This window comes from Equus quagga, chromosome 13, assembly GCF_021613505.1.
Source record: "Equus quagga isolate Etosha38 chromosome 13, UCLA_HA_Equagga_1.0, whole genome shotgun sequence".
Lineage (NCBI taxonomy): Eukaryota > Metazoa > Chordata > Mammalia > Perissodactyla > Equidae > Equus > Equus quagga.
The window spans coordinates 101,782,283-101,809,326 of NC_060279.1; the positions used below are offsets into that span (position 1 = coordinate 101,782,283).

A 27,044-nucleotide genomic window follows, 5' to 3' on the forward strand; every position below is an offset into this window, starting at 1 on the left:
GTGGGCTGTTCTGTCAGTGGATTCTACCAAATGGAGAGGATGGGGTGGCAGCTCTGGGCTGTCAGGACCAGGGTGAGTGAGACTTCTGGCTGGGGGGTCGCTGCTCAGGTCTCGGCCACCAGTTCTGGGTGGGGTAAAGTCCCAGAATACCCCTGGCCTAGCCCTGCTGAGCAAGAGGAACCAGCATGTGTGGCAGGCCCAGGGCAGAGGGACAGGAAGCCAGGGACACCGGACACCTTTGTGGTCTGGGCATCTGTGCCAGCACCTCCTGGGCTGTGAAATTCCCTTGCAGAAAATAACCCTCTTGCTATCCCGAGCCCTCCCCCGGCAGCGGGTGGAAGGCAGAGGCATAGCCAGGACCTGACTTGGGCACCAGGCAGGGGTGCCTCCTGCCAGCCCTATACGCTGGGGTTTGCTGAGCACCTGCTGTGGGCGTGGCACCATTCTAAGCACTTTACTGATATTAACTCATTCAATTCCCCCTACAAGGTGGGTATTACCATGATGCTCATTTTACAGGTATGGGAAACTGAGGCTCAGAGTGGGTAACTTGCCATGACCACAGCTGGAGGACAGGAGAGGCTGGCTCTGCCACTGGTGGTCCATCCTGCCTCTACCCACCGAGCCCTCTGCCCCAAGCCTTCAGTGAAGATGCTTCCAGCCTGGCTGGCACACGTCGAAGGTCTCTCTCTGCCCATCGCTCACTCCGCAAGCCGCACACGGGGTGAGGAAGACAGATCTGGCTTCTACCTGGACAGAGACGTTGCCTCTCCACCCATCTCCTCCTTGGTAAGACAGCCTCAACCTGGACGTGTCCTCGGGGGGTCCTGAAGGGCACAGGACCCTGCAACTGAATGTGGAGACACCAGGGCCAGGCCTGTCATTTGCACCTCCCTGCTGAGTGGCATCAGGCATGTAACTCTGTCTCCATGTCACGGAGCTACCGTGAGAATTCAATGAACCTCAGACCTCAGCCCAGAGCCTGGGGCGCACTCGGCGCCCACTACTTGAGTTACCTTCTTCCCCTCAATTTTTCTATGATAAGAGTAACATTTATTGAATACTTACTCCAAGCCAGGGCCTGTTAAGTAGCCATGTTTATTAACTCCTTGAACCCTCCAAGTGGTTCTTAAAGTGATGGTCTCTGGACCATCAGCATCAGCATCAGCTGGACCCTTGTTGGAAGTGCAGGATCCCAGACCACTCCCTCCTGCTGAGTCAGACACTCGGGGGGTGGGGGGCTCTGCCTCTGCTTTTTAATAAGCCCTACAGGCTCGTGATTCAGCTCAAGTGTGAGAAGACTCATTTCTAACGCCCCTGGGAGACGGGTTATTTTTACGCCCATTGTACAGAAGAGGAAAGTGAAGCTCAGAGAGGTTGACCTGCTGCGGGTTATGTGCCTGCTAAGTATCAGGCGTGGATTTGAACCCAGGCCACTGGGCACCAGAGTCTGTCCTCGGAGCCCCTGCATTGGACCCTGATGATGCAAAGCTTATGAAAGATGCTGGGGAATTCCAGGTCACACCAGTGACCGTGGCCCCAGAAAATGGACAGATCCCTCCCTCTTGCTCCCAGGGCCCCGCAGGCACAGCCACAGCCATTTCCAACCCTTTATTGGGGCTCTGTCAGCCCCAAATAAATATAATACATTAAACCCAGAGCTGAGGGAACCGTGCACCCCAGGAGGCGCCCCCCACAACCCCAGCCGGGCAAAATAAGTTAGCGGGGGGCCTGCCAAAGGCCAGGCCAGCTCCCTGGAGGGCAGGCGATGGCAGCTGGACTCGCACACGCTGGTCTAAAGTGCATCTTCTGTGTCTGTGGTCCCCGTGTCTGCGTGGCCCCTGGTCAGGCCACGGGAGGGGTGGGCGGAAGGCTCCCGGCGCTCACACCGTGCCAGCAGTGGCTACCGAGGCTCTATGTCCATCTGTCCCTTTGGGGGAACGGCTGCGTGTCCGGCATCCTCAGGAGAAGCTGTCGTCGGGCTGTGGCTGGGAGTCAAAAGGAGGCTCTGGGACGGCAATGCCTTGATGCAGCTTCTCCAGCGAGAACTTCATCTGGGGGAGAGGTAGGCGGGTGAGTGTCGGCAGAGGTGACATCACCCCATCCTGCCGCTGAGGAACCAGGAAGGTCGAGGGAGGCCATGTGCCCTGCCAAGGTCACCCCATAACAAGAGGCAGCCCGGCTGCGCCCAGTTGAACTTCTCACAGGCAGCAGATGGACGGGGCCCAGGTGGCCTGACTTCAAGTCCTGGCTCCCCTCCTTACTGGGTGACCTCGGGCCAGCCCCTCAGCCGTCCCAGGTCCCTCGGCGGAAGTACGGTCAGTAACATCCCTGCTTCCCTGGCTTAGTTCAGGGATACTGGGGGGGGGGGGGGCGGGGCGCCACCTAGGACCTGGCACCCAGGAAGCACTCAGTGCACATCAGCTAGCCTGTGCAACCTTGGGCGAGTCTGAATGCCTTGTTGCTCAGCGTCTCCATCTATGAGATGGAGGATGACAAGAGCATCCCTCACAGGCTGGCGTGAGGAGCAAGTCAGCTGGCCATTTTAGCACTTGGAACAGCCGGCCTCAACCGGCGTTGGCCGTTCACACTAATTTGTGAAGTCAACTCTGTGCCCTTGGCAGTTTGAGAGAGAGAGGAAAACAAGAATTTAACTCAGGGTCAGGGGGCCGGGCCGTTCCGCTCTCTGAGCCATGAGGCCCCAGCCTCAATCCCCTCCCACTCCGTGCTGCATGGCCCTTCCTGGCCTGATCTCCCTCTGAGCGCCATTTCAGGGAGCAAGGAGGCCCCTGAAGGTGGCCCTCAGCACGATGGTCTACGGTGACCAGACGTGACCTTCACCGTCACCCACCAGGGTGGGCACCCAGCCGAGGCCAGCTGCTCCCCAGCTACTCATGCCCCTCCCCACCTTAGGCACTTCCCCCAGGGGCTGCCCTTTGTGCTGACCCACTACACATTTATTGAGCACCTACTGTGTACTGGGCCCTGGGCTCACAGCAAACACATTGTTTACAATGAGCTCGGCACTATTTAAATATTACCTCGTTCAGTCCCTCAATAGTCCCTGAGATCACATCTACTGCTACCCCATTTACCCAGGAGGAAGCCAAGGCCCCAACGGTGAAGTCACTGCACAAGGTCCCACACCAGCATTTGAACCTGGCCATCTGAAAAGACGCTGCCTCTGAACGGCAGAGGTTGTCTGGGGCAACCCCTCCCGGAGATGATACCCCAGTAGCCTTGGGACAACCTCTCCCACCCTCAGGTGACCCCTCAGTCACCCCAAAGCGGGGGAGGGGTTCAGGGGCCAAGCCTTGCCTAACCAACCACTGTGAATGGTCAAGCATGGGCATGTGGCCCCAGCAGCCAGTGAGGGCAGGCTCTTTTTTTTGCATGTCAGCCTGGAGCTGCAAGTACCACCTCAGTCATCCTGGGGGAGAGGATGCCCAAAACAAAGCCAATCCTGTGGGTAGACAGACAAGAGATGATACAAGACCAATTCTTACTAGTCTTGTGTGGCTGGATCTAGCCATGCCTGAAGTCAGACACCCTGAACTTTCTTCCCAGGATGAGAGCCAAGAAATTCTTTCTTCCATCCCACTGATTTTTCCAGCAATTCTGGGAGGTGGGGACTAGGAATGGCCTCCTCATTTTACAGAAGAGGAAACTGAGGCCCAGATGAACCTGCTGCCTCTCGCGATTTAAATGCAGGAGCCCGCAGCCCCAAAGCCGCACCTCGTCCAGGAGCTCCACGGAAGCCCGCAGGATCTGTCTCCACTTGTGCACCTCAACGCTGTGGAACTGCTTCTGCAGGGCCAGGATCTCCGCCCACTCTGTGGCTGTCTGGGGGAACTTGCTGTGGGGGATGCAGGACCTGAGTGGGGCCTCGGCCTCCCCAGACCTGCCCAAGCCCCCAACCCCTAGGGCTATCCACTCACCCCTTGGCCAGGGCCAAGCTGTGCCAGGTCTCGAAGGTGTGGGCCGTCCTCTCCAGGGACCAGAGGCGGTAAAAGAGGAGGACATTGAGGGCGATGAGGACGATCAGGCTGGGGGCAGGGGGCAGAGGTCAGGACTCAGGATACGGATGCTCCCCTCAGCTGGGCACCCGCACAACCACAGCCTGAAGTGGCACCAGGATTACCTCCCTTTTCAGAGGAGGAAGCTAAGACTCAGAGAGGGTAAGTGACATGCCTAGGGTCACACAGTCCACAAACAGCAAAGTCAGGGTTCCACCCCAGGCCTGTCTGATACTGGCGCCCTTCACTGCCACACCGGGCCACCTCCCTGGGAGAACCAGGGGCTTGGGGCAGGGAGAAGGGGCTGCACTGGGGGAGAGACATGAGGATGGGAAGGAGCCTACCTCACACAGATCCTGAGGAGGCAGGGAGGGGAGACAAAGAGATGAGAGCCGCCAGCCCGTCCTAGCCCCCCACCCTCCGGGCTCGGCAGCTCCGAGCAGAGCATGCAGCACAGCCTCTCACTGCCCCGCTGTTGTGGGGAAACTGAGGCTCAGAGAAGCTGAGTGTGGGGCGCATCTGACTCTCACCTCCCAGGGTCTGCTGGGAGCATGGATTTCACCTCCATCTCCTCAGCACGTCCTGCCCCCTGCGGCTCCAGGACCGCGTGCATGTCAGCCCCCCGGTCGAGCCCTTGGGGTATCTCCACTCAGGAGTCCTCCACTTTCCCAGGAGGCCCTCCCTGACTGCCCGCCCGTCCACCCTGGAGGGAGCCCTCCCTGACCTTGCCAGCCCGGGCTGTCCCCTCTGCCTGTGCCTCCCCCATCACAGCCTCATCATCTGGTCTGCCGTCAGGTCTGCTCCCCTCAAGGCTGTTGGTCACTACTGTGTCCCTGGGGTCACCCAGCTTAGAGTTGGGCACAGAAAACACGAATGAAATGTGCAAATGACACTGCTTCTTCTCTGCCCCTCTCCTCGCTCACCGGATTCCACAGGCTTTGGGTGCCTGCTCCTCCAGGAAGCCCCCTGCCCCCGAGCAAAGTCAGGCCCCTCTGACCTTCCCGGCCTCCAGGGCTTCTGCCGTCCCAGCAGGAAACACTTGTCCATGACAAACCAAGCGTCCACACTGTGTGAGGAGCTCTGCCGGCAGGTGCCAAACACCATCTTATTTAATCCTCACTGTGAGGGGAGCCCAAGCTCCCACTTAAGCAAAGGCCCAGAGAGGCCGAGCTCTTGCCCAAGGTCACACAGACAAGGATGCAAATCCAGGCCCGTCTGACCCCGAGGCCAGCCCCATACTCACACAACGCTGATGAGAACCAGGGCGCTGGGGATGCCTGCCCCGGGGCCCTGGTCCACGGACGGTTCCGAGAAGCGGGAGCTGAGGGAGCCTGCAGGAGAGCAACTCGGAGTCAGTCAGACTCTCCCGGGCTCCCCCGCCGAGCCCCGCTCCTCCTCCTGCCCTGCGCAGGCCTGGTGGGACGCACCTGAGGTGTGCATGCCAGCGCGAGCGCAGGGGTCCGGGTCTGGGTGCTGGGGTCCGTCGCCGTGGCCCCTCCAGCTCAGGGGCCGCTTGCGCCGCCGCAGGCCTGACAGCAGGCCCCGGGCATCCTTCCCGCCTTCCTCCAGGGCCAGCTTCTCGGCCTTGGCGAGCTCACGCTCTGCGGACACAGGAGACAGCTCCGCGGGTTTGCACCGGGCCGGGCCCCGCCCCCCGCAGGCCCCGCCCCGACCCTACCCGGCCGGCCCCGCCCCTACCCAGGTGGCGGAAGTACTCTTCAATGCCGCTCCATGAGTTCTTCTCGATGAGAGATTTCACGAGGCTCCAGGGCTGCTTCCGGTAGCGGATCTCCGAGGACACTCTGGGGGGGGTATGGGGCAGAGGTCAGGCTCTGACGCCAGACTTGCTGCCCCATTGCCCAGGTGCTTCCCTTCCCTAATTCAGAGGCGGCCCCCTGTCACGCACAGACCAAACACACTCCCACCCCACGGCTTCCCTGTGATCCCTCCTTGCCTCGCACTCACCCCAAACGCTGGCCCGTCGGCCCCCTGTCCGCACCCTCTGCCTGGGCGAGTCTCCGGCCGCCCCCCGCCCCTGGCCCTCACCCCTTCTTCCTTGCTGCTGTGCCCCAGCTCCACGCAGCTCACACCGAGCTGCCCGCACCACATCCTGGTCAATGGCGGCTCCACACCGCAGGGTGTCCCTGAGCCCTCGGGACCGACACCTCTGCTCCTCTGCCCTAGCGGCAGCCGAGGGGGCGCTGCGGGCTCGGGCGGGGCTCACCGGAGGCGGGCCTTGTTCCGGGCCAGGCCCAGGATGCAGTAGCGGTGGGCCGTGTAGAAGTAGTCCTGGTACGGGATGCCCTGCGTCAGCACCTCCGAGTCCACCACGCAGCCGCCCGCCTGCGGGCCGCGCCGGAACAGCGTCTGCGAGAGGGAGCAGGAGGTCAGGGCCAGCCCCGCGCCGCACCCCACCCCCGGCCGGCCGCCGCCCCGCACACCTGTGTCTCCACCACCGAGGCGCTCTTGGGACCCAGCGGGTTGCTGATGGGGATGGTGTAGGTGAGTACCCGGCGCTGGTGGCACTTGCTGTCCCCGCTCCAGGGGCTCAAGGTCACGTCTAGGCGGGGAGGAGCAGAATGAGCAGACCGTTCTCCAGGCCTCTGCCCACCCACAGGCTGTAGGAGAGTCAGCCTTTCCAGAAAGTTCTAGTTCTCTGGGAACTTGCCCCCAAACCCCCACTCCTCTGTGTCCCCACTCGGGTGTCTGCCCACCTTCCCTCTGGACGCCTAAAACTTCAGATGTTGGTGATACTCAGAGCTGGGACCTCTCCCTTCCCCACACTTCTCAGCCCTCCTGGGCTCATCCACTCCTGCAGCCTCAGTTTCCCTCTCTGTACCAGCCCCGGCTTCCCACCGAGTCTCAGACCTGAGCTCCTGAACACATGCCCTGGAAGTCCCGTGGAGCTCTCACACCCACCAGAACCCACACCAGCCTCAGCATCTCCTCCAACCTGCCCCTCCTCTAGGGGCCCGTCTCAGAGGTGGGCCCCACTTCCTCCAGCTTCCCCCCAAGCTCCGTGCCTCAGTCTCCACCTCTGCTCCAGGGGTAGCTTCCTAAAGCTAAGCCTGACCCTGTACCTTATCTGCCTAGAATACTGCATAGCTCCCGAGTACCCCCAGACAGAGTCTGAGTGCCTCAGTCTGATGTGCCAGTATCTCCAGGATATAAGCACAGTTTTGGGGGATTGTATATCCCCAAGGACAAGGCACAACTGACTCACTCTGTAGGATATTCTGCATGTTTCATCAATACAGAAAAAAGAGAGAAAAGCTACCACCTAGCTGGCCCCTCCCCTACTTGACTCTCTTTCGCAGCCTCCTGAGCTCCTGTGCTGGGCCCCTGGCCAGCCCTCTCACCTCACCTGGGGCTGGGGCTGCCCCTCCACACCTGGCTGCAGGGGCCCGGCCACAGGGATTTCTGCCACTGCCTGCCTCCAGCCTCAGGGCGTTTGCAGGGCCTGCTGGTCGCCTGGCTTCCTCTTCCCCCCCACCTGCTTTCCCTGACAGGCTCAACCTCACAGCCTTCCTGCAGCGTCCGGACACCCCTCGGACACTCGCACTCCCTCATGGGAGCATCTACACACTGACGTTCTCACTAGATCCTGGGGTTTGTCTGTCCTGGTCTCTGCACAAGCCTGAGAGTGGGCACTAAGCATGTGATCATTAACTCGTGTTCATTAACTGCTTACTGTAGGCTACTGTTCTGGGCACCTTGCTAATACAGACTTCTCTAGTTCCCAGGAGACAAGGCAGGTCCATCATCACACCCCCATTACACAGAAGAAGAAACTGAGGCAGAGAGCGGCTGGGAACCAGCCGAGGCCGCGCCGCTTGGGTCTCAGGACCCTCTTGTCCCTCCCCCACCCGCCACACCTAACCAGCACAGCAGGGCACCCCCATCTCCTGGCTGGCCCTCCACCCCCAACCCGGGTACCTGGCCCCTGACCTGTGAACTTGCACTGCTGCAGGAAGGCCTGCAGGAAGGGCGAGTCTGAGAAGAGCATCTGCTGCAGCCGCTCGGCGCCCACGTGGAAGACGGCATTGATGAGGAGGCGGCCGGAGAGGTCGGGGAGCAGGGCGGCCAGATCCGCTGGCGGCAGAGAAAAGCAGTGGGTGACGCCACTTGCTGTCCTCCCTCCTCAGCCTGGGCCCTTGCTTCCCTCTGGGTGACCGCTCCTCCCCGCCCCCACGCCCATCCTCCTGGACAGAGTGGACACTGGCACAGAGCACCACTCGACCCCCTCTGCCACAGGGATGGCTCGGGGGCACAGTGGGGGCGTGTGTCCCAGGCCCAGCTGATCAGAGCCACCGCGACCGGTTCAAGGCGGAGCACACACCTAGGCCAGCCAACTCCGGCCACAGGGTCACAGGGGGTCAGCCTGCGGCTCTCGGTCGCAGGAATTGGTTCAGGGGTGTGTGCGTGACCCAGGTCCAGCCAATCAGCCACCGTGATTGGTTCAGGGGTGTGTGCGTGACCCAGGTCCAGCCAATCAGCCACCGTGATTGGTTCAGGGGCAGGTGTGACGCAGGCCCAGCCAATCAGCCACCATGATGGTTTAGGGCTGGGCCTGTGCTCTAAGTTGGACCAATGGGAGCCCACCCTAAGCTCTTGGTGCAGCCCCCGGGAAAAGCGTGCTTTCTTCCCCTGGGGCAGAGCTGGGGCTCACTCTGCCCCACCAGAGTAGAAGCTACCTGAGGAGCAGCTTTCTCTGCGGAAAACGGGAATAATAATGAGAGCCAACACTTACTAACCAGCCCAAGCACTTTACCTGTACTAACTCACTTAACTCTCTTAACAACAACCCTGCGAGAGGGTATTCTTCCTGCTAACTCCATTTTTCAGATGAGGAAAATGAGGCTCAGAGAGGTTAAACGATCTGCCCAAGCTGCACAGCTGGGAAGCAGGGTGGCCGGGATTTGAACCCTGGCAACTGGCTTCCGAGTCTGGGCTCTGAGTCCCCCTCCCTGCTGCCTTCAGAGCAGAACTAAGCACAGGCAGACTTCTGACACCGCCTGCACGCCTCACCTGCCCACCTGCCGGACGTTTTAGTCCCGAGAGCCAGCAGACCCCAGGCTCAGGCCGCTCGGAGTGAGGCTTGTCACAGGTAAGGGAAGCGAACCGTGCGGGCGCCGCCTCACCTTCCTCCCCCGTGGACGAGGAGGAGTTACTCGTGTCTGTCAGCAGCTCGTCACTGGGCAGCAGGTCCAAAGGGCCCAGGGCGGTGGGCCCGTCAGGCGGGGTGGGCTCCGCGCTCAGGGGTTCAGCCACCGGGGTCACTGTCTGGCTGGAGGAGGCGTCTGGCTGGCTGTCCGTCTGCTCCTCCTTGTCCTCCTCGACCTGCAGAGAAAGGCTTCATGCAGCCTCGTCCCACCTCTACCCCAGCCCGAGGGCCCCCACGTGTCCACATCGGCCAGAAGGACTCGCCACTGCAGGAGAAGCAATGCTGGAGGCCGTGTGGACGGAGGGCTCAGCCACGAGGGGCCCCTACAGGCCTGCCTTGGAGGCCTGGGCCAGAAGCTTTCTTACGCCTGTCCTGTCTGTCTGTCCGTCCTGTGCAGGCCTTGTCTGTCTCCTCGCTCATCCACCCTTCCTTCCCTCTCCTGCCTCTTCTGTCTCCCACCCTTTGCGTCTGTGTCCCCCCTTCTGCCTGTCTCTCTCGGTCCCTATTTTCCTTGCCCATCTTCCCAGCTCTGTCGGATCCCTCCCTCTGTCCCCTCCCTTACTCCTCCATCTGTCCCTCTGTCCATCCTCTCCCGTGTCCCCCCCAATCTGTCTATCCGTCTCCCCGACACCACCCCCCGCCTTCCTTCCTCTGTCTCCTCCTGGCAGCACCCTCTCTCCCCTCCGCCCTCCTGCTCACCCCGTGGTCCGCATCGCTGCTGGCCCGGGAAAGGTTGGGGGTGAGGCGGCCACGGCGTGAACCCACGGGGCTCGCCTCCTGGCTGTGGTCTGCTGCCCCCGAGGGGGTGATGTCACTCAGGGCGATCACATCTCCCACGTCCTTGGGGGTCCTGCAGGGAAAGGGAGGCTGAGACCACTGTATCTTTGAGACCTCACACACCCACCTGACTCCACCCAGGACTCCAGGAGCCCCGCAGGCAGCCCCTCCTGTCTCCCCGACCCCAGGAACCAGCCGCCGACCTCCGACTCACCCCAGACCGTTCAGCTGCAAGGGGCAGACATAGTCCTCGTCCTCGCTGGTGAGGCCCAGCTCTGAGCCGTAACACTGGTGCACCAGGTGCCAGAGCTCGCGGGGACTCAGCGTCTGTGCGGGCGGCACGTGGGGTTGGCCTCCGCCTGGCTGAGGCCGGAGCCCTTCCCACCGGGACCCCGGGAGCCCTCAGCCTCGGCAGTTCGCCGGGTTCCCAGCAGGGGGCAGCACGGCCTCGCGTCCCAGCCCTGCCCACGGCCCCTGGATGGCCGAACCCCGGATGCCCCGCCCACCGCACCTGCCCCCCTAGGAGCCAGTCTGCTCCGGACTTCCCCTCGGGTCCTCACAACACTCCCGGAGCTCCAGGGTACCGTTCCCAGCGTTACAGAGAGGCTGTGGGGCCCAGGGAGGGGAAGTGATGAGCCCAAGGCCACACAGGTGACCAAGGGCAACTCCGAGTCAAACCCCGCCAGACTCCGGAGCCGGTGCTCCCACCCTCCTGCATCCTGCCCCGGCTATTTTCCCAGGTGTCCTCAGAGCCCTGGACCCTCAGCTACCCACGGCCACAGCGGCTGGATCACGACGAGAAACAGGAATAATAGTAACCACCACCGCAGCAGCAGCAGCAGCCATTCACTGAGCGTCACGGGGGGCCAGGCAAATCCCGACCCGCGGACCCGTGCCAACTCCCTGAGTCTTCAGAACAACTCTGTGAAGGAGCTGCCGATACTGTCACCAATTTAAGACAATGACGCTGAGGCTCAGCGATGCAGTAATGGCCCGAGGCCATCCATTAGGAAGTGGCAGTGCTGGGATGTGAGCCTGGAGGGCTGGGCTAGCACCCTGGGGCTAACCACTGGGAAACCCTTCCTCTTAAGAGCTGACATCACCGAGCTCTTACTCTGGGCTGGCCCTGCATGCTATGAAGTACTCACGGTCCCCATCTAACTGATGGGGTTCAGTGACTTGCCCCGGGGCCCTCAGGGCCTGAGTTTGGAACCCTCCTCTGCCCTCACCCTCCTTGGAGACTGTGACACCATGCGGTCCCTCTCTCAGGTTCCTGCTCCTGCCCGGGGACGGCTACAGCTGGGCTGCCCCGAGAGGACAGGACATGGCGCAGCACCACTGGAGGAGCGGGTGTGGGCCTTGCAAGGTGCTAGAGGCCAGCAGGAGCAGACACTGTGCGGTGCCTGCCCAGTATCTATCCACCCTCCCTCACTGCCAGCAGATCCCTGATTAGTTTGGGGTGAAAATCTTCCCCAGCCCCAAGGTTGAATTGTGACTGGTTTATACCAATTCATCTTTCCTTTGCCACATACCCAGCATCCTTTGCAACCAAAGGTGATCACGTGACCCAGTTCTAGCCAAAGAAATGTAAAGAGAAGTCAGCTAAAGGAGGCTTTCCCTCCCTGATAAAGGAAAGCTCACTTTCTATCCACCCCTTTCCTCCTTCATGTTTGGCATACTTATGTGAGGGTGTGACACCTGGAGCTGTGGCAGCTATCTTGCAACCATGAGGCGACAAACGTGGACAAAATATCAATAGGCAGAGGGGTGACCATGGGCAAGTCTACCCCTCCTGCCTCACTGGTGACATAAAGGAACTAACCACACCACCTCGGAGGGTGGCTGTGAAGGACAAATGCAGGAGGTAACTCAGGGAATGCTCAGAACACGGCCTGGCACCCCACCACCTTCTGTGATTATCAGGATCTGCTTGCTTAAACCATCGTGTGGCTGGGTTTTCATTCCCTGCAAGTGAACGCACCCTGTATGAACCCTGTCCCACCGCGGGTATGCCCGGAGGGCCACTCACGGCGGGCGCTGCAGACCGCAGACCATGAGTGAGGTCATCAAATCTAAAGTCCCTACTCAAAGCCTCCGGGCGAGACACAGCTCAAAGCCAAGTCACGTGGGGCTAGAAAGACAACCAGGGCCTGCGCCGTCCGCTGTAACAGCGCCAGCAACAACTCCATTTTACTTAGTGTCCAGGCCAGTGTGGACCAGAGGTTCTCGGTGTGGTCCGCGGACTCCCGGGGGTCCCCTAGGCCCCTTCAAGGGTCCATGAGCTCAAGCCCCCCTTCCTCAGTATGATGAGCGTTCCTGGCAGCCTAAGACGTTACCCGCCGTTCCCAACATTACTCTCATGAGTGAGCACTGGAGTTTCCCAGAGGCCCTGTGACCCGGGATGCTGTCACTCTGCCGGCTAATGCGCGGTGTCCCTGTGTATCTCGTGTTTAAAGATGGCCCCGTTTCCACTTCCAATACAGTAAATGTTGGTAGGTATCACCCACTTCCGCAAAAGCTCTCTGGAGTCTACAATCACTGTAAAGAGTGCAAAGGGTTCCTGAGGCTGCAGTGTGAGAGGCACTGGTAGTGTCTACACTGCACACTATGGCTTCCTGTCGAATTCCAACTACGTCCAAGGTTTACCCCTGTCAGACACATGAACATTTTTTTGTCCTGAAACATATGAATGGTCACATTAACTGAGAAGCACACGTGGCCACTTAAGTTTAAATTAATTAAAATGAAATGAAACTAAGAATGCAGATCCTCAGTCGTACCAGCCACTTTTCAAGAGGCCAACAGGCACACGTGGCCAGTGGCCACTGTGGAGGCCGGCACGGAGAGGACACTTCCACTGCAGCAGAGACACTGACACAGACTCTAAACCACCATGTTGGCTCAGGTCAGATTTTGCCGCCACAAATACAATAAAACCTCCTCATTTTCAGAGCATTCTGGATTTGCAGATGGTAAATGAGGGCCATGGATGTGCCTTTCTCGTGGGTCTGGAGCTGGAGCCCGGGGCGGCCCCCAGCGGGGCCTACACAGGAAGCTGCAGATGCACTGGGCCTGCTGCCCATGGAGAAGAGCTGCGGGTGCCCCAGTTCCCTGAGTTCTGGCCCCCCTGGCCCCACGGTCCCCCAGCCCCCAGCCCCCTGCCCAGGCCCACCTTTTCAAGTAGTGCATTCTGCCAGAGGCGGAAGATGAGGAGGAAGCAGCGGTCCCGGGCCCCGAAGGAGGTGAAGAAATGCTGCAGGAGACAGAGGGCTGTGAGCACAGGGAGGGAGCGGCCCGAGGGCAGGGAAGCTCCACCTACCCACACCTGGTCCCAGTCTCCAGCCTCCTGTATCCGTTCATCCATCCCTCCATTCCCTCCACAATCTTTATTCTGTGCCCACCCGCCACTGGACGATGCTGGAGTGACCGCAAAGAGGACACTGCCTTGGCCCTGTCCCCAAAGCTCACAGTCCAGGGTAGGAGACAGGCACATCTCCAGACAGGGCAGCCCACGGGGTTGGGCTGAGAGGGGAGCCACCCAGGACACTTTCCCAGTCTCCTTTGCCAGCTAGGGATGGCCAACTGGCCCATTCTGGGCCAAGAAAACACAAAGGGAAGTCTGCTGGGAAGTCTTGCCCCCATCCCCCTTCCTTCCCGTCGGGGCCGCTGGTGTGAGCTGCCATCTTAGAACTGTGAGGCAACAATCCCGGGGACAGAACGGAGGGTCAGGGAAGGCGTCCAAGGGGAGGGGACATCTGAGGTGACGGAGGGAAGAAGTTCACTATTACTGCTATCCCTGAGAGGCTGTGTGAGAGAGAAGACAGACTGCAGGGACCAACACAGGAGGCTGATGGAGGGAGCCAGGTCAGAGGCGATGGGAGCCCGGGCTGGGCAAGGGCTGGGGGAGTGAAGAGAAAGCGACAGGTCCGCAAGGAGCTCGGGGGGGCAGAATAAACAGGGCTCTGAGGGGGGAGCCCACCAGGACCAGGGGCCACGCGGCCATCAGCAGTCCTCGGGCCCACCTTCTCGCTCTCGGTGCAGATCTGGATGGCGTTGGGGATCAGCTTGGCCGTCTTCTCCTTCTTCAGACACGTCACTTCCTTCAGCTGGATGGAAATCTGAGGACGAGAGGTGGGTCAGCGGGGCTGGGGCCAGGGCCAGGGCCCGCCTGGGCCCTCCCTGCGCCCCGCCGGCTCACCGTCGTCTCCCAGCGGAAGATGTTGCTGTAGAAACAGATCCAGTTCTCGGAGAGATAGAGGCGGCCCTGGAGGAGGATGTCACGCTGCAAGGCACAGGAGTAATCTGAGGCGGCCGGGGAGGGAGAGAGGGCAGACACCGAGTCACACGGCGGCCGGGCCGGCCTGTGGCGGGGCGGGGGTCAGAGGGCAGAGCAGGGCACTCGGGGCAGCTCCAGGGATGGGCCTGGGGCGCAGGACTCACCCACGATGAGGCGCTCGGCTTCAGGGAGCTTGCTGAACAGCTTCCGGAAGTCCTCGTTCCGCTGCTTGTAGGTGGGGCTCAGCATCTGGGGGCAGCACGGGAGGTGAGGACCCCAAGGGGGGGTCCACATCCCTAATTCTGCCCCACAGAGCTCCCAGGGCCCCTCAGTCTCCTCAGCCCCAGACAGGGTCTCCGAGGCCTCAGTGTCTACTCCCTTCTGGCTCCCACTGGGCCTACCACAAGCATAACCAGGACAAAAGGCCACTTATTGATTTCTACATAAGCCAGGCTCTAGGCCAAATACCCACCAGCTGACTCTCAGTGAGGTTCCCTTCAGCCTTGTAAGGTTGGGACTGTTTCCCAAGAAGAGAGAGAGGCCCAGAGAGGTTAAGCGACTCACTCAAGGGCACACAGCACAACTAGCAGCATAGGATGTGACCTTAGGTCTGCTGAAGCTGGCACCCCTCCCTTGACCGCTGCAGCCTGGGGCCCCTGGCCCAGCACCGGCCCTCTCCCTCTCAGCCCTCCAGCAAGCCCCGCCGTCCAGACACTTACACTGTACCAGCTCTGCATCTTCTGCAAGAGAATGGAGTGAAGTCAGAACAAGCTCTGGATCCCCTGCCCTCCGCCCCCCCACCCCCCACCTCCGGCTCCTCTTCCTACCCCACACCCCCGATGGGGGCTTGCACCAACCTTGCTGTTGCGGATGAAGTTCCGGCTGCCGAGGCTCTGGGTGCTGGGTGTCCCAGGCACCCCGCCCTTCTCCGAGGAGCTGTCTGACCCCTTCTCCACCATGGTGCCCGGTTCTGGCTCCGGCGGGGCTCGGCTTGTGGGCAAGAGCTGCAGCCGCTTGCGGAGAGATGGGGAGCTGCTCGGCGTGCTCCGGCCAGAGTGGGGCGTGGTGCTGGGGGGAGGCGGGCATTGCGGGGAGATCAGGCTGGGGTGCGGGGACACGCCTACTCGGGAAGGCCCGCCCCCAAGCCCACCGACCCCACTTCGACCCCACTTCCGGCCCTGCTCTCGCCCCGCAGACACTTCCCCTGTGACCCGGGGCGACGAGCGCGGCCTGGGCTGGTGGTTTGCAGTCAGTGCACAGAATGTGCTTCGAATGGAGCCCGCGGAGGACGCCTGCTGTCTTCTGAGTTCACTTATCAGTTCGCTCTCACAAGCGGTTCTTAGGCGGCCACTTCCCACTCAGCTGCTTGAGCTAAAAACCTAAGCATCTTCTTCATTTCTTTCTTTTCCTCACTCTTAACCTCTAAGCTGTTAGCAAGTCCCACCTGCTCCACATCCCAAATCTATTTCCATTGTTGCTACTACACCCACTTCCCCTGCTCCACTGCGCCACCAGGGCCGGCCTCCATCCTCTGCTTCCGGGACCATCACAGCAGCCTCCTCCCTGTCTCCCAGCTCTGTCCCCGCCCCCTGCAGTCTGCTCCCCACAGGAGCCAGGAGCCACCGGTGAACCTGAGTCAGGTCAGGGTCCTCCGGGCTCAGAGCCTCCCCTGGCTGCACTCAGGCTGGGTAAAAGCGAAGTCCTCACCTCGGCGCCCAAGGCCCCCGTGCCCCCTCTGACCTCACGTTCTCCCTCTCCCTGTCACTGTCTCCCCTCCAGCCATCCCAGCCTCTTTTGCTCCTCAAGCTCACCAACTGCACTCCTGTCCCAGGCCCTCTGCCCGGATGTCCTTCCACAGCCCCAGCATGACGGCTCCATCTCATTCCGCTCGAACGCTCCTCCTCTCCTGGTCCCCCAGCCGGCAGGAGCCCCCAGCCCCAGTCCCGCCTCACACCTTCTCCACTCATCCTGGTCACTTATTCAGTTTGTTTACTGTCTGCCCCAGACCCTGAACTTGAGGAGGTCCTGGCTGCCCCTGTTCTCAGCACCCAACACTGCACCCGGCGCACAGTGAACCCTCTGTAAACACTGGTGACCACATGGACAACCCGTGCACTGGCCGGGGCTGGGAGCAGCAGCGGCCACCAGACAAGGCTCCTGCCTGGGGGAACCAAGCTCCTGGTGGGAGGCAGAGAGGAACCAACAGAACTCCCACAGGGCTGAGTAACAGGAAGCGTAACAGGCCGTGGGGTAAGCACCAGAGTCACTGCTGACTTCGTACCAGGAACTACGGCAAGCTCTCCTAGTGATAACTTTATTATTCCTTACACAGCCCTGTGCATCTGAGACTATGACCATCCCCACCTTACAGAGGAGGAAACTGAGGCGCAAGGCCACGAGCCACTTGTCCAGTCTGCACGGCTGGTTTAATTCTGGGCAGGACTCCAGCCTGGGGGCCATGACCTCCTCCGGGTAGAGGTGGCAGTCCCTCAGACTTCTCTCTCCTGCCTCCAGGCTTGAGCACATGCTGTGCCCTCGGTCCAGACTGGCCTTTCTCTTCTCTGCCTAGCAAATTCTCAGGCATCCTTTGAGCCTCTTGCTCGCACACTGCCTCCCTCCTGGATGCTGCCTCCCCTTCATGGGTGCCCATAGGCCCCCCACAGCTCTCAGCCTCTCCCTAATTATTTGGCCTCGGCTACCCCATCCAGACCCGACGGCTCTGGGCTGTCACTGTCTGATGACAACTCCATTTCCCCCACAGGTCTGTGAGCTCCCTGGTGGCACGCCTTGGTGTTGTCTTGGTCACCGCTCTGTCCCCAGCATTGCTCAGGATGGTGCCCAGGGTAGGCATTAAGGTCATAATTGTGAAATAAATTTGTGGAATACAATAAATAAATGAAATAGATGGTGACCAGGGCCTCCACCACTCCCCCTGGACTCTGGAAACTGCCTTCTCCCCGGTCCCCCCGGCTCCGTCCCTGTCCCCCTCAGTCTGTCTGCTCCCCACACGCAGCCAGGAGCCTGGACCTCGAGTCAGGCTGGGCCCCCCCGGTGACCGGCGCTCCCTCCAGGGAGAAGCCCAGGGCTGGACCCTCCATGGCCCCTTGCTCACCGGCCCCAGCTCCTGCCGTGGCCATGCCCTCTGCCCAAGTGCACTTCCTCCCAGAAGTCCGCAGGGTTTCCTGGCCTCCTTCAGGGCCCTGCTCAATGGACACTTCTCCCAGACGCCTCCCCTTACCTCCCATTTAAACCACGAGGCCCACCCTCCAGACCCCCCCCACACCTGCTTCCTCCGCACTCCCCCCACCCAACCGTCTCTGGGCTCTCCTTGCTCATCCTCCACACCAGGGGGTGAGCTCCACAGGGAAGGGGGTTTGTTCCCCGCTGCATCCCCACAGCCGAGACCAGGGCCTGGCGCACAGTGGGTGCTCTGTGAGCATCTGCTCTTGCGGACTGAATGAATGACTGATGCCCCCCGCCGCCCTTCAGAGAACTTGGATTCAACCAGGCCTGTGACCTGCTGGACCCTGAGACTCCATTCAGCCACTTCCTCCCTGTGTGACCTTAGGCAAGCGTCTAAACCCGTCTATGCCTGTTTCTTCTTGAGCATAAAGGAGTCGCAGGGCTGTCTGCAGCGGAAGGTGACGGAGACACACAGAGCCAGCACACGGGAGGCATTCGGGCTGCAGAAGGGGGGCCAGAGGGAAAGGGAGCACCCGGCCTGGCGCACTGTGTCCATGTCGCGACGCTGACCCCGACAGGTACCACGCAGACACCTCAGCCTGGCGTTTGGGGCCCAAACTGACCCTAAACACCAGTCAGTCACCTCTAAGGTGCACTGAGCACCTGCCCTGCAGAAGCGAGCCACACAGACACCAGCCCCATCTGCGGGGACCCGCCACTCCGGGTAGATGGAGATAATCAATGAGAAAACACGTCAGTGAGGACGGTGATCTCAGGACTGGCCGGGCCGAAAGCTGTTCACCCGGCAGCACTTGCAGCCCCCAGAAGTTGTCAGAAACGCAGATTCCAGGCCCCCTGCAGACCTCCGGAATCAGCCCCTGGGGGTGGGCCCAGGAGGTTCCAATGCAAGGTCAAGTTTGAGGACCACCGACATAAAGGATGGGCTGGGTGGGTGGGCGGCAGGCAGAGCACACCTGAGCTGAAGCCCAAGGACAGTACAGATCTGGCAAAGTGGGGGGGTGAGACTGGCAGGAACAGCAAGTTCAGGGAGAGGACTGAACGTGGCGGGTCTGAGGAGGAGTGAGGTGGCCAGTGGGCCTGAGGAAGGAGGGGAGGAGGGCACAGGCCCAATGCAGGCCCTGGGGGCCCTGGCCAGGTTTCTGGGCTCCAGCCTGAAAGCACTGGTGAGCTACAGAAGGGTTCTGAGGGAGGGGTGACACATCCTCACCTGCCTCAACTTCCAGCCTGAAATGCAGACCCCTCCTCCGCCTGTCCCACTTCCTGCAGCCGCGGGCCTGGGGCGGGCACCCAGGGACAGGGCCGGCACACAGCGGGGGGGGGGGGGGGGGGGGGGGGGGGGTGGGCAGCCGCACCCCCAGCTCTTGCTCCCTGGCAGGATGAAGAGGAAGTGCTGGAGGGCAGGCACAGCCCCAAGGCTGCCCAGGCAGGCAGGCCACTGCGGCAGAGGACAGGAGGAAGGGAGGAGCCCACACAGCCGGGGGACCGTTATGGGGAGGCGGGGACCCGGAAGAGAATGGGGTTTCACCACTGCAGACACCTCACCTCCGGCTTTCTGGGCCCCAAGAGGCCCAGAGGTGCCTCTCGGCAGAGCCGGGCAGATGTGTACACAGGTGTGCATAAAAGGGAAACTCGGTGTGGGTCACACACACCAATGTCACAGGCAAATGGAGGTCCCCACAGTTGCAACAAGTCTCCCCCAGCCTCCCCCCTCCACCCACACACACGTAGCAGTCATATCACACGTATGTTACAGTCACACGTGCAGCTGCAGAGGGTCACAGAAAACCACAGAAAGTCCCAGATAGATCACATTCACACTTACAGTCACAAGACAGTCTCAGGGAAGAACGAAAAACAAATAACATTCCCACGGCTACGGAGAGCCACCCAGTGAAAGAAGAACCGCGGGGACCCCAGCAAACACATGCACAACCCAGGTAATACGGTCACACGGTCGACTCGGCTCTCCTGGTGTCACCATATGGCCGGGAAGACAAAGCAACCGCCTGTGCTAACGTGGAAGGGATGCAGGTGTCGGCTGCTGTCGCTGACAGAGAACCAGGACATTCACATGGCGCGTGATGGACTCGGGAAAAAAACAGCCCAGGGGGGTGTGGACACATCTCGACAACACAGAGGCCAGGAACTGAAATAATGCACAGGAGGTGCTGTATACATTGTGACAGGGGAACTCTATCAGTTATCATTGCTGCTGCAGAGCCAAGGGTACAGTCAAGGTCTCCGGAGGGAGGGTCCCAGGCCCGCCAAGAACCACAAGGGGTCTCTCTCTCTTGCTCGTCACACACACAAAGCCCAGAGGGTCCCAGCTGCAAACACGGAAGCCCAGGCACACACAATAATGTCACAATTGGACACACAGTGGAACTTCCACACAAAAATGGAATCGAAGGCAAACGATTGGCACCATCCCAAAAGGTCTCAGTCATTCACGCTGAGCCCCCGACACACAACAGTGCAACACACGAGCACACGCAGATAACCTACATGTGCACACATAGCTAACAGGTTCAGAGGCAAATTACAGGCACGCACGGAGGCACAGGGTCATGGCGGCAGACGCGGAGCCCCAGACATATGGACACACACTAAAGTCCCGGCTGGACACACAGGCAACTTACAGTGACACCTGGAGTCACAGATGCAGAGGTAAATTACACACACACGCACACACAGAGGCAAGGACGACCACAGCTGCCCGCACACTAGGAGCTCCGGACACGCGTACACACTTCCAAGACTCCGGACTCATAACGGATAACGCAGCGGGCCCAGGCGGGGGCAGGAGGTCGACTCGGCGCCCACGAACCCCCTGGGTCTCCGGCTCGCGGTCCGCCGGGCTCGCACAGGCCCCCAGCCGCAGCAGCCCCCCGCCCCGCGCAACCGAGGGCGGCGGGAGGGGGCCCGGCCCGGGAGGGCTGCTCCGGCCTGCCCGGCCCGCGGCCTGCGGGGCTCGACTCCGCCCCGCCTCCACCCCGGCCCGAAGGCCGGCTCAGCCGCGCGCCCACCCTCGCCTCCCGGGCGGGGCGAGCCAGGCCGGGCCTCCCCGCGGGATGCGCCAGGCCCCGCAGGGACGAGTCGGCCCCGTCGGCGATCGGCGCCCCCGTGCCCGCCGCCCCCCCGGCCGCCCCACGTGCACAGCCCCCAGCCCCGGCCCGTGCCTTACTCGAACATGGATGCGGCGCGGAGGGCGCGCCCGGCCGAGCGGGGCTGGGTTGACCGGCGTCCCCGCAGGGCCCCCGCCTCGCCTCCCGCGGCGCCGCCCCCCGGCCCCGCCGCCGCACAAAGGCCGGAGCCGCCGGAGCCGCCGGAGCCGCCGCGGCGTCAGCACCCTCCGCGCCCGCCCCCCGCGTCACGGCGCCGCGGGGAGGGAGGGATGGAGGAGAGGGGAGGGGAGGGAAGGGGAGGGGGGGGGGGGGGGGGGGGGGGGGGGGGAGGGGAGGGGCGAGGACCGGGCGGCCCCGAGGGAGAGGAGACGGGAGCAGAATTAGAGATGAGGGCGCAGGGGAGGAGGGGCTGGACCGAGAAATCCAGAGGGGGCGGCTGGCACGCCGGAGAGGCCCGCAGAGAGAGAGAGAGAGAGAGAAATGACCGCGGGAAAGGGGAAGACAGAAAGAGAAAGAGAGACAGTCTCAATTAAAACAACACTGCGCCACGGCGGCTCCTGGGCACGGGCTGCGGCCCTCTCCCTGGTACCGCAAAGGGGGCCTCAGCTCCGAGAGCGGCCCGCCCTCCCGGGGCGACCCTGAGAGCGGGGCGGAGCTGGGGGTGATGGAGATTCCGGGAAGCCGATGGAGGTGTCTGGCTGTGTTACCGGAGGAACCTCGGCCGGCGGGAAGGGGAAGCAGGTGGGGCCCGGAGGCCGCCCAGTCTCTGAGCCCCTGTTGGCCCCAGGAGTCCCTCGCTCTCTGGGGCCCCAGTCCCTGTCAGCCAGACCAAGTTAGCATGCAGCCTCCCCGGCGCTTGTGTGTCCTGTGATCTTGGGGAGATGACCCCCGTGCTGGGGCGCCCACGAATTCTGGTGAGGGCTTTCGCACGGGACAGCGGGGCAGGGGGAAACCTGGCCTCAAAGAGGAGAAGTGAGTGGTCAGGAGGTCACCCAGTGGGTAGGCTGCAGAGCTGGGTGCAACCGTGCTCTGCCACCATCACCTACGCCTGCCTCTGCAGGGGCTGCCTGGATCTGCTGGTGTCCTGGACTCCTCGCCCGAGTCCCTCCTCAAGGCTCCTGGCCAGAGGAACCCTGCACGGACCTGCTCCGCACCCCTCTCCAGATGGGCTGTTCCTACATCTTGAAGAACTCCATCCCCAGCCCCCTGCCCACCCTTACACCCCCTCCCTCCGAAAAACCCACTGCACTTCTCCATTTTGGCAGATGGCAGGCCCCAAACTTCAGTCTTTCTTGACCCCTCTCTTTCCCTCACAGGCACATCCAGTCTCTCCGAAAACCCCGTGGGCTCCACCCACAGCATCTATCCAGAATCTAATCTCTTCTCCCACTGCCCCACCCTGGCCCGGCCTCCATCCTCTGCTTCCTGGACCATCACAGCAGCCTCCTCCCTGTCTCCCTGCTCCGTCCTGCCCGCTGAAGTCTGCTCCCCACAGCAGCCAGGAGCCCCCTGTGAACCCAGTCAGGTCATGGCCCTCCTGGCTCAGAGCCCTCCCCTGGCTGCACCTCCCTCCTTGTAAAACCAAAGTCCTTACCTTGGTGCCCAGGGCCCCACTCTGACTTCTCCCCTGTCTGTCTCACCCTTGCTCAGTCCCTCGGGCCACCAGCCTCCCTGCTGTTCCTCTGACTCCTGTTCCAGGCACATTCCTGCCCCAGGGCCTTTGCACTTGTTACCTCTACATGGAAGCTCTTCCCCCAGTTCTTGCCCTGACTGCCTCTCTCCTTGAGACCTCAGAGAGGTCCTCCTTCCATGACCTCCCTCTGTCTCACTGCTTGCTTTATATTTCTCTTTGCCTGTTTCTTCTTTTGAAATACTTCTAAATTTTTAATTAGAGAATATTGATTTCAAACAGGAAAAAAATATAATGGTCATCTATGTCCCCACGACCCGTATATAATAGCTGTGGACATTTTTGCTTCGGATCTTTTTTCTTTCTTTCTTTCTTTTTTTAAAGAAATAAACTACGACAGTTACAGCCGGCTCCCCATCCGTCCTTTCTCTGCCTCTGCCCCCCAAGAGACCCACAGCCCTGCAGTTCGCGTGTTTTTCCTGTGCAGGTTTCTTTCCTTTTTCTACATCAGGATGTATCCATCAACAACCATAGTCTATTTTTCAATGTCCTTTAAAAAGATACACCAAGAGATAGACAATTAGGCTCCTGCTGTTTGGTTTTGCGACCTGCTTTCCCCACAGTCACTGTTTCGGAGATTTCTCCGCGGTGGTACCAGAACTCTGCTTCACAGACTTATCTGGATCATTGTGGGAAGGCACGGCAATGGATATTTCTATTCAGGGCCACCACGGTCCTTTCCCCTGTAGCCTTGAACCTCCCAGTTCCTGTCTCCTTGTGCCAGAGGCTGTGTTTCTTTGCAGAAGTTTTGTTTAAACTTTTTTTGTTGTTTTTTTTGCCCGTGAGCTGCGGCAGGAAATAGCTTTCAGATCGGCCTCCGGTACAACACTTAGGAATACATGCAACGTCACAGAAGTTTCCAGAAACCACACTTACTCACCTGCCTCACACACTGTTATTTTCCTTTCTATCCTAGTTCTGTTTGGGAAAAAGTGTCGATTGCCATGTACCAGGTTGTTTTCATGGCCCTGAAAGGGGTCACGACCCACAGTTTGAAAAACACAGGGTGGGTGTGGGGCTGGCCCCCTCCAGCCTCCCGGGCCCTGCTCAGCTGAGCGCTGAGGCTGTTATCCCACTGCAGAGTCCCAGCTGCCTGTTTTGGTTCGTGCATCAGTTTCACAGCTTCCAGTCTGACCCTGTTCAGCTGAGGCCACATTCTGACTGACCAGCAGCTCCCCACCTGCACAGTGACAGCCACAGGGAACCCCCCTCCAGCATGAGTCTCTGGAGAGGGAGACCCATTCCCACCCCACTGCCTGGGTCTGACCTGTCCTGGGGCAGGCTCTCCAGGTCTGGGGTCCTCAGCAGCTGCAGGCGCCCGGAGGTCGGGCTTCCGGGGGGTGACTCCCCATCACTACATGGCGTTATCTGAATGGAGGGCACTCCCAGGAGTCTCCAGGCCTCAGGGGCCAGGCCCTCGGCACTGCCACCTTGTGGCTGCTGGCTCTGCCACTTGGCTGGGGGTACAGGTGAGTCCTGGGCACCGTCCTGGGTCAGTGGGGGTGCCCAAGGCAGCAGGGGCAGGAGCTCAGCCATGGGGAGGGCTCTGCCTGCCCAGCTGGGGGCCTTGGACGGCAGCAAGGTCTCTGGAGGAGAGAAAAGAGAGGTGAAAGGGCAGCTCCTTCCACACCCTGCCCCTCACCACCTCCCCCTGCTGCTCCACCAAGAAGAGAGGAGCTGAGGTGCAGAGCACAGGGTGCAGCTCAGAGCGGTCCGGGTGGGGTTCCCACCTCAGCCAGTGTCTTCCCTTCATGACCCCGAGCCTCAGTTTCCTCTTCTGGACACGGGAGAGCCTGATGCCGATGTCCTAGGGGGCAGGGCAGTGTCCCAGAGCTCTGACACGTGGAGCGCTGCCTGGGCCGCGCTCAGCCAGTGGGCAGTGAGTCAGTTCAAGCCCCCAGGCCGGGGTCACTTCCTCTGAGCACTCGCCAAGGGTAGGCCTGGGTTTCCATACGCCACCCAGGCGCCCCTCACACCCCAGCCAGGAAGCAGCCGGGCCGAGGTGGGCCCCAGAGGTCTCCACCCGGGCAACGGCTGATGGAGCGGAAGAGAGAGGCCGAGCCCAGGCTTTCCCTTCCCTGTTGGCTCAGCAGTCGCCCCTCCCTAGACAAACAGAGGGAGGGTGGCCGGAGGCCTCCCCAGCTGGGACGCAGCCAGGCGGGTCCCGCCTGTGGCAGCGTGATAGCAGAGGCCGCCTGGTCTGGGGAGACCAGATGGGTAACTGTCTGTCCTCACAGCAGAGCACAGCAAGGGCTCTCTGGCGTCCTGCTGCCGGGGGAATAGGGAAGGAGGACCTGTGGGGCCCAGTGATGGTCCCCTGGCTTGGGGAAGACCCTGACCCTTACAGGCTAGGCCTGGACCCTGGGGTCCTCCCAGGCACCCCAATACCCCTACCTTATGGCTTCCTCCTCCTCTGTCTTCACAGGGTTTGGACATCCAGGGTCAGGGCTGGACAGCAGGCCCCTCCCTCCCCCCGGGAGTCCTGGCTGCGCCCGAGAGTCATGACCTTGCCGGCAGGAATAGCTTGTCTGTGACTGGCTGGAGTCGTGTTCCCCTCTGGCCAGCTGTTCCTGGGAGAGAGGGCAGGCTGGGGGTGGGGGCGCTCCTACCATGGAGGAGGCTGAGGTCTGCGCCTCGTCCTTCCCTCTTGACTACCCTGTTGGGGAAGGGGCTGTCCTCACCTGGGCCTCTACTGGTCCATCACTCCTGTTGGCCGGCAGCCAGCCACCACATAGCTTCAGTCCCCTCTGGTCCCCAGAACTGCTCCTCCGAGCCCAGGGACCACCCCCAGGTGTCCGGGTCTGAGACACGTTCCAGTGCTCATCTGCCTGCCTGCTCTTAGAAGCCAGATGCTGGGAGACCTCTCCTCCTTCTGGGAGGTTCTCTCGGCCCTGAGATGCCCCAGTCTCTGGCTCTCCTCCCACCCTCTGACTGCACCATCTCGCTCCTGCGCGCAGCTCCATCTCCCCCACCTGGTCTGTAGACGCTGCTATTCCCAATGGCTTAGGTCTGGGCACTTTTCTCTTATTTCTCCATTTTTACTACATAATAATTGACACAGACTAAAGGATGTCTGTATCGTGGGTGTGAATTACAAAGTATAACAATAAAACAAACTTGTAACCTCCCCACCCCCAATGTGAGAACCAACACATACAGGCAAGTGCCCTCTGACTGCCTTAGGGCCTCCCCCATCCTGCCCCACCTCCCTTCCAGAAGCCTCCATCAGCCCCCGTTTGACAGCTATCATTCCTTCAAATTTGAACAGTTTTTTAAATCGCGTTGCTATGCATCCCTAACAATACGGTTTTCAGTTGTCTTTGCTTTTGAGCTTTATGAAATGGCCTCATACCACGTGTCATCTCTGCTGAGTTGCTTTTTCCACTCAGCGTTATTCCTGAGATTCGTCCACGGGGTGCAAGTGGTTACACTCCAGCGTTTCTGCTGCTGCAGCTATCCCGTCGTGGGAGGACACCTCAGTTTATTTGTCCGTGTGCCCGTGGGTGCAGGGTTGTTTCCGGTTCTCTGCTCCGATGTATGGAGCTGCCCTGGATGCTCCTGGCTGTGCTCCTTGGGTAACCCTGGGGTGGCCAGTGTCCCACTGATGGCCCAGCCCCCCGGGCCTCACCTGTGCGGGGCTGTCTCTGAGTGCTCAGGTCGGGTCCCGGGATCTGTCTCGTCCTGGCTCCGTGGGATTCTGCCTCAGTTACTCTAGCTTTCCGCTAAGTCTTGCTGTCTGGTGAAGCGAGTCTTCCTGTCTTCCTCCTCCACCTGAGTCAGCGTGTCACATTCCGCGGAGAAGAGTGAACACTGGGGACTGAATTGTCGTGCTGTAACCTACGATTGCTCTCTTTACAATCCTGAGTTTTCCAAAATGTCCACAGGGGGTCACTCCCCATGTATCTGGGTATGTTTTCATGTCACTCACTGTATGTTTAGGGGTTTTTTAATATTGTGATAAAATATGCATAGCATAAAAGTCACCTTCTTACCCATCTTTAAGTGTACAGTTTAGTCGTGTTAAGAACATTCACATTGTTGTGCAACCGTCACCACCGGGGGTTTAGGCGCTTTGGAAAAATGGTTTCTTGTAAAGTTCTTTCCTATCTTTTGTCAGATTTTTTCTTTCATATTTCATGTTTTTCAAAACCTTTTTGTGACGGATAATACACACAGGAAAGGACATAAAATATAAATGTACAACTTAATATATGAGAAAAGAGACTCTCAGGGACCCATCATCCAGGTAAGGAAGAGTGTGCCGCTGGCATCCCAGAGGCCACAGTGCCTTCCCAGCAAACCCACCTCCCACCCTGGCCTCGAGGAGCCGCCCTTCTTTGCTTTTCTTTAGAGTTTTACTACTTGAGCGTGTATTCCCCAACATCCTAGTTTAGTTTTGCCTGTTTCTGAACTTCATATAAATAGAGTAACACACTTTGATTCTTTCGTATTTGGTTTTTTCCATTTAACACTGTGTTTGTGAATCATCTGGCTTATTGTGTATAGCTGAAATCTGTTTATTTTTAGTATTGTATAGTATTCCACTGATGAAACAAATTGTAGATGAATACTACTATTTACTTATCTATTATGTTGATGGACATTTGATGGCTTCCCAGTTTGGACTGTTAAAAATAGTGCTGCTATGAACATTCTTTTACATGTCTCCTTGTTTTCCTGTCTGTCACACATCAAGTATATACCTATCTATCCATCCATCCATCCATCCATCCATCCTTTCATCTATCCATTCATCCATTCACTATCCATCCATCCATCCATCCATCCATCC

General features: G+C 60.2%; 1 protein-coding gene across 6 annotated transcripts; it reads right to left on the minus strand.

Moving 5' to 3' along the window:
- Nucleotides 1–1,596: 1,596 nt before the first annotated feature.
- On the minus strand, nt 1,597–24,775 carry GRAMD1A (GRAM domain containing 1A). 6 transcript variants are annotated; one of them, XM_046681119.1, is made up of 20 exons: nt 24,647–24,775; nt 23,520–23,838; nt 15,091–15,301; nt 14,953–14,973; nt 14,398–14,482; nt 14,156–14,259; nt 13,980–14,075; nt 13,130–13,210; nt 10,172–10,284; nt 9,880–10,030; nt 9,158–9,356; nt 7,965–8,108; nt 6,458–6,576; nt 6,241–6,383; nt 5,715–5,818; nt 5,444–5,617; nt 5,260–5,347; nt 3,939–4,046; nt 3,736–3,856; nt 1,597–2,054 (listed from the first exon to the last, which is right to left on the minus strand). In XM_046681119.1, the coding sequence occupies exons 2-20, from the start codon at nt 23,786–23,788 to the stop codon at nt 1,962–1,964; spliced, it is 2,424 nt and encodes an 807-aa protein (XP_046537075.1). In that variant the 5' UTR covers nt 23,789–23,838; nt 24,647–24,775; the 3' UTR covers nt 1,597–1,961. The 6 variants fall into 6 exon arrangements, with proteins under 6 accessions (XP_046537075.1, XP_046537074.1, XP_046537076.1 ...); XM_046681118.1 differs by lacking the exon at nt 24,647–24,775 and adding an exon at nt 23,983–24,179; XM_046681120.1 differs by lacking the exons at nt 3,736–3,856; nt 24,647–24,775 and adding an exon at nt 23,983–24,181.
- Between the last annotated feature and the right edge of the window lie 2,269 nt (nt 24,776–27,044).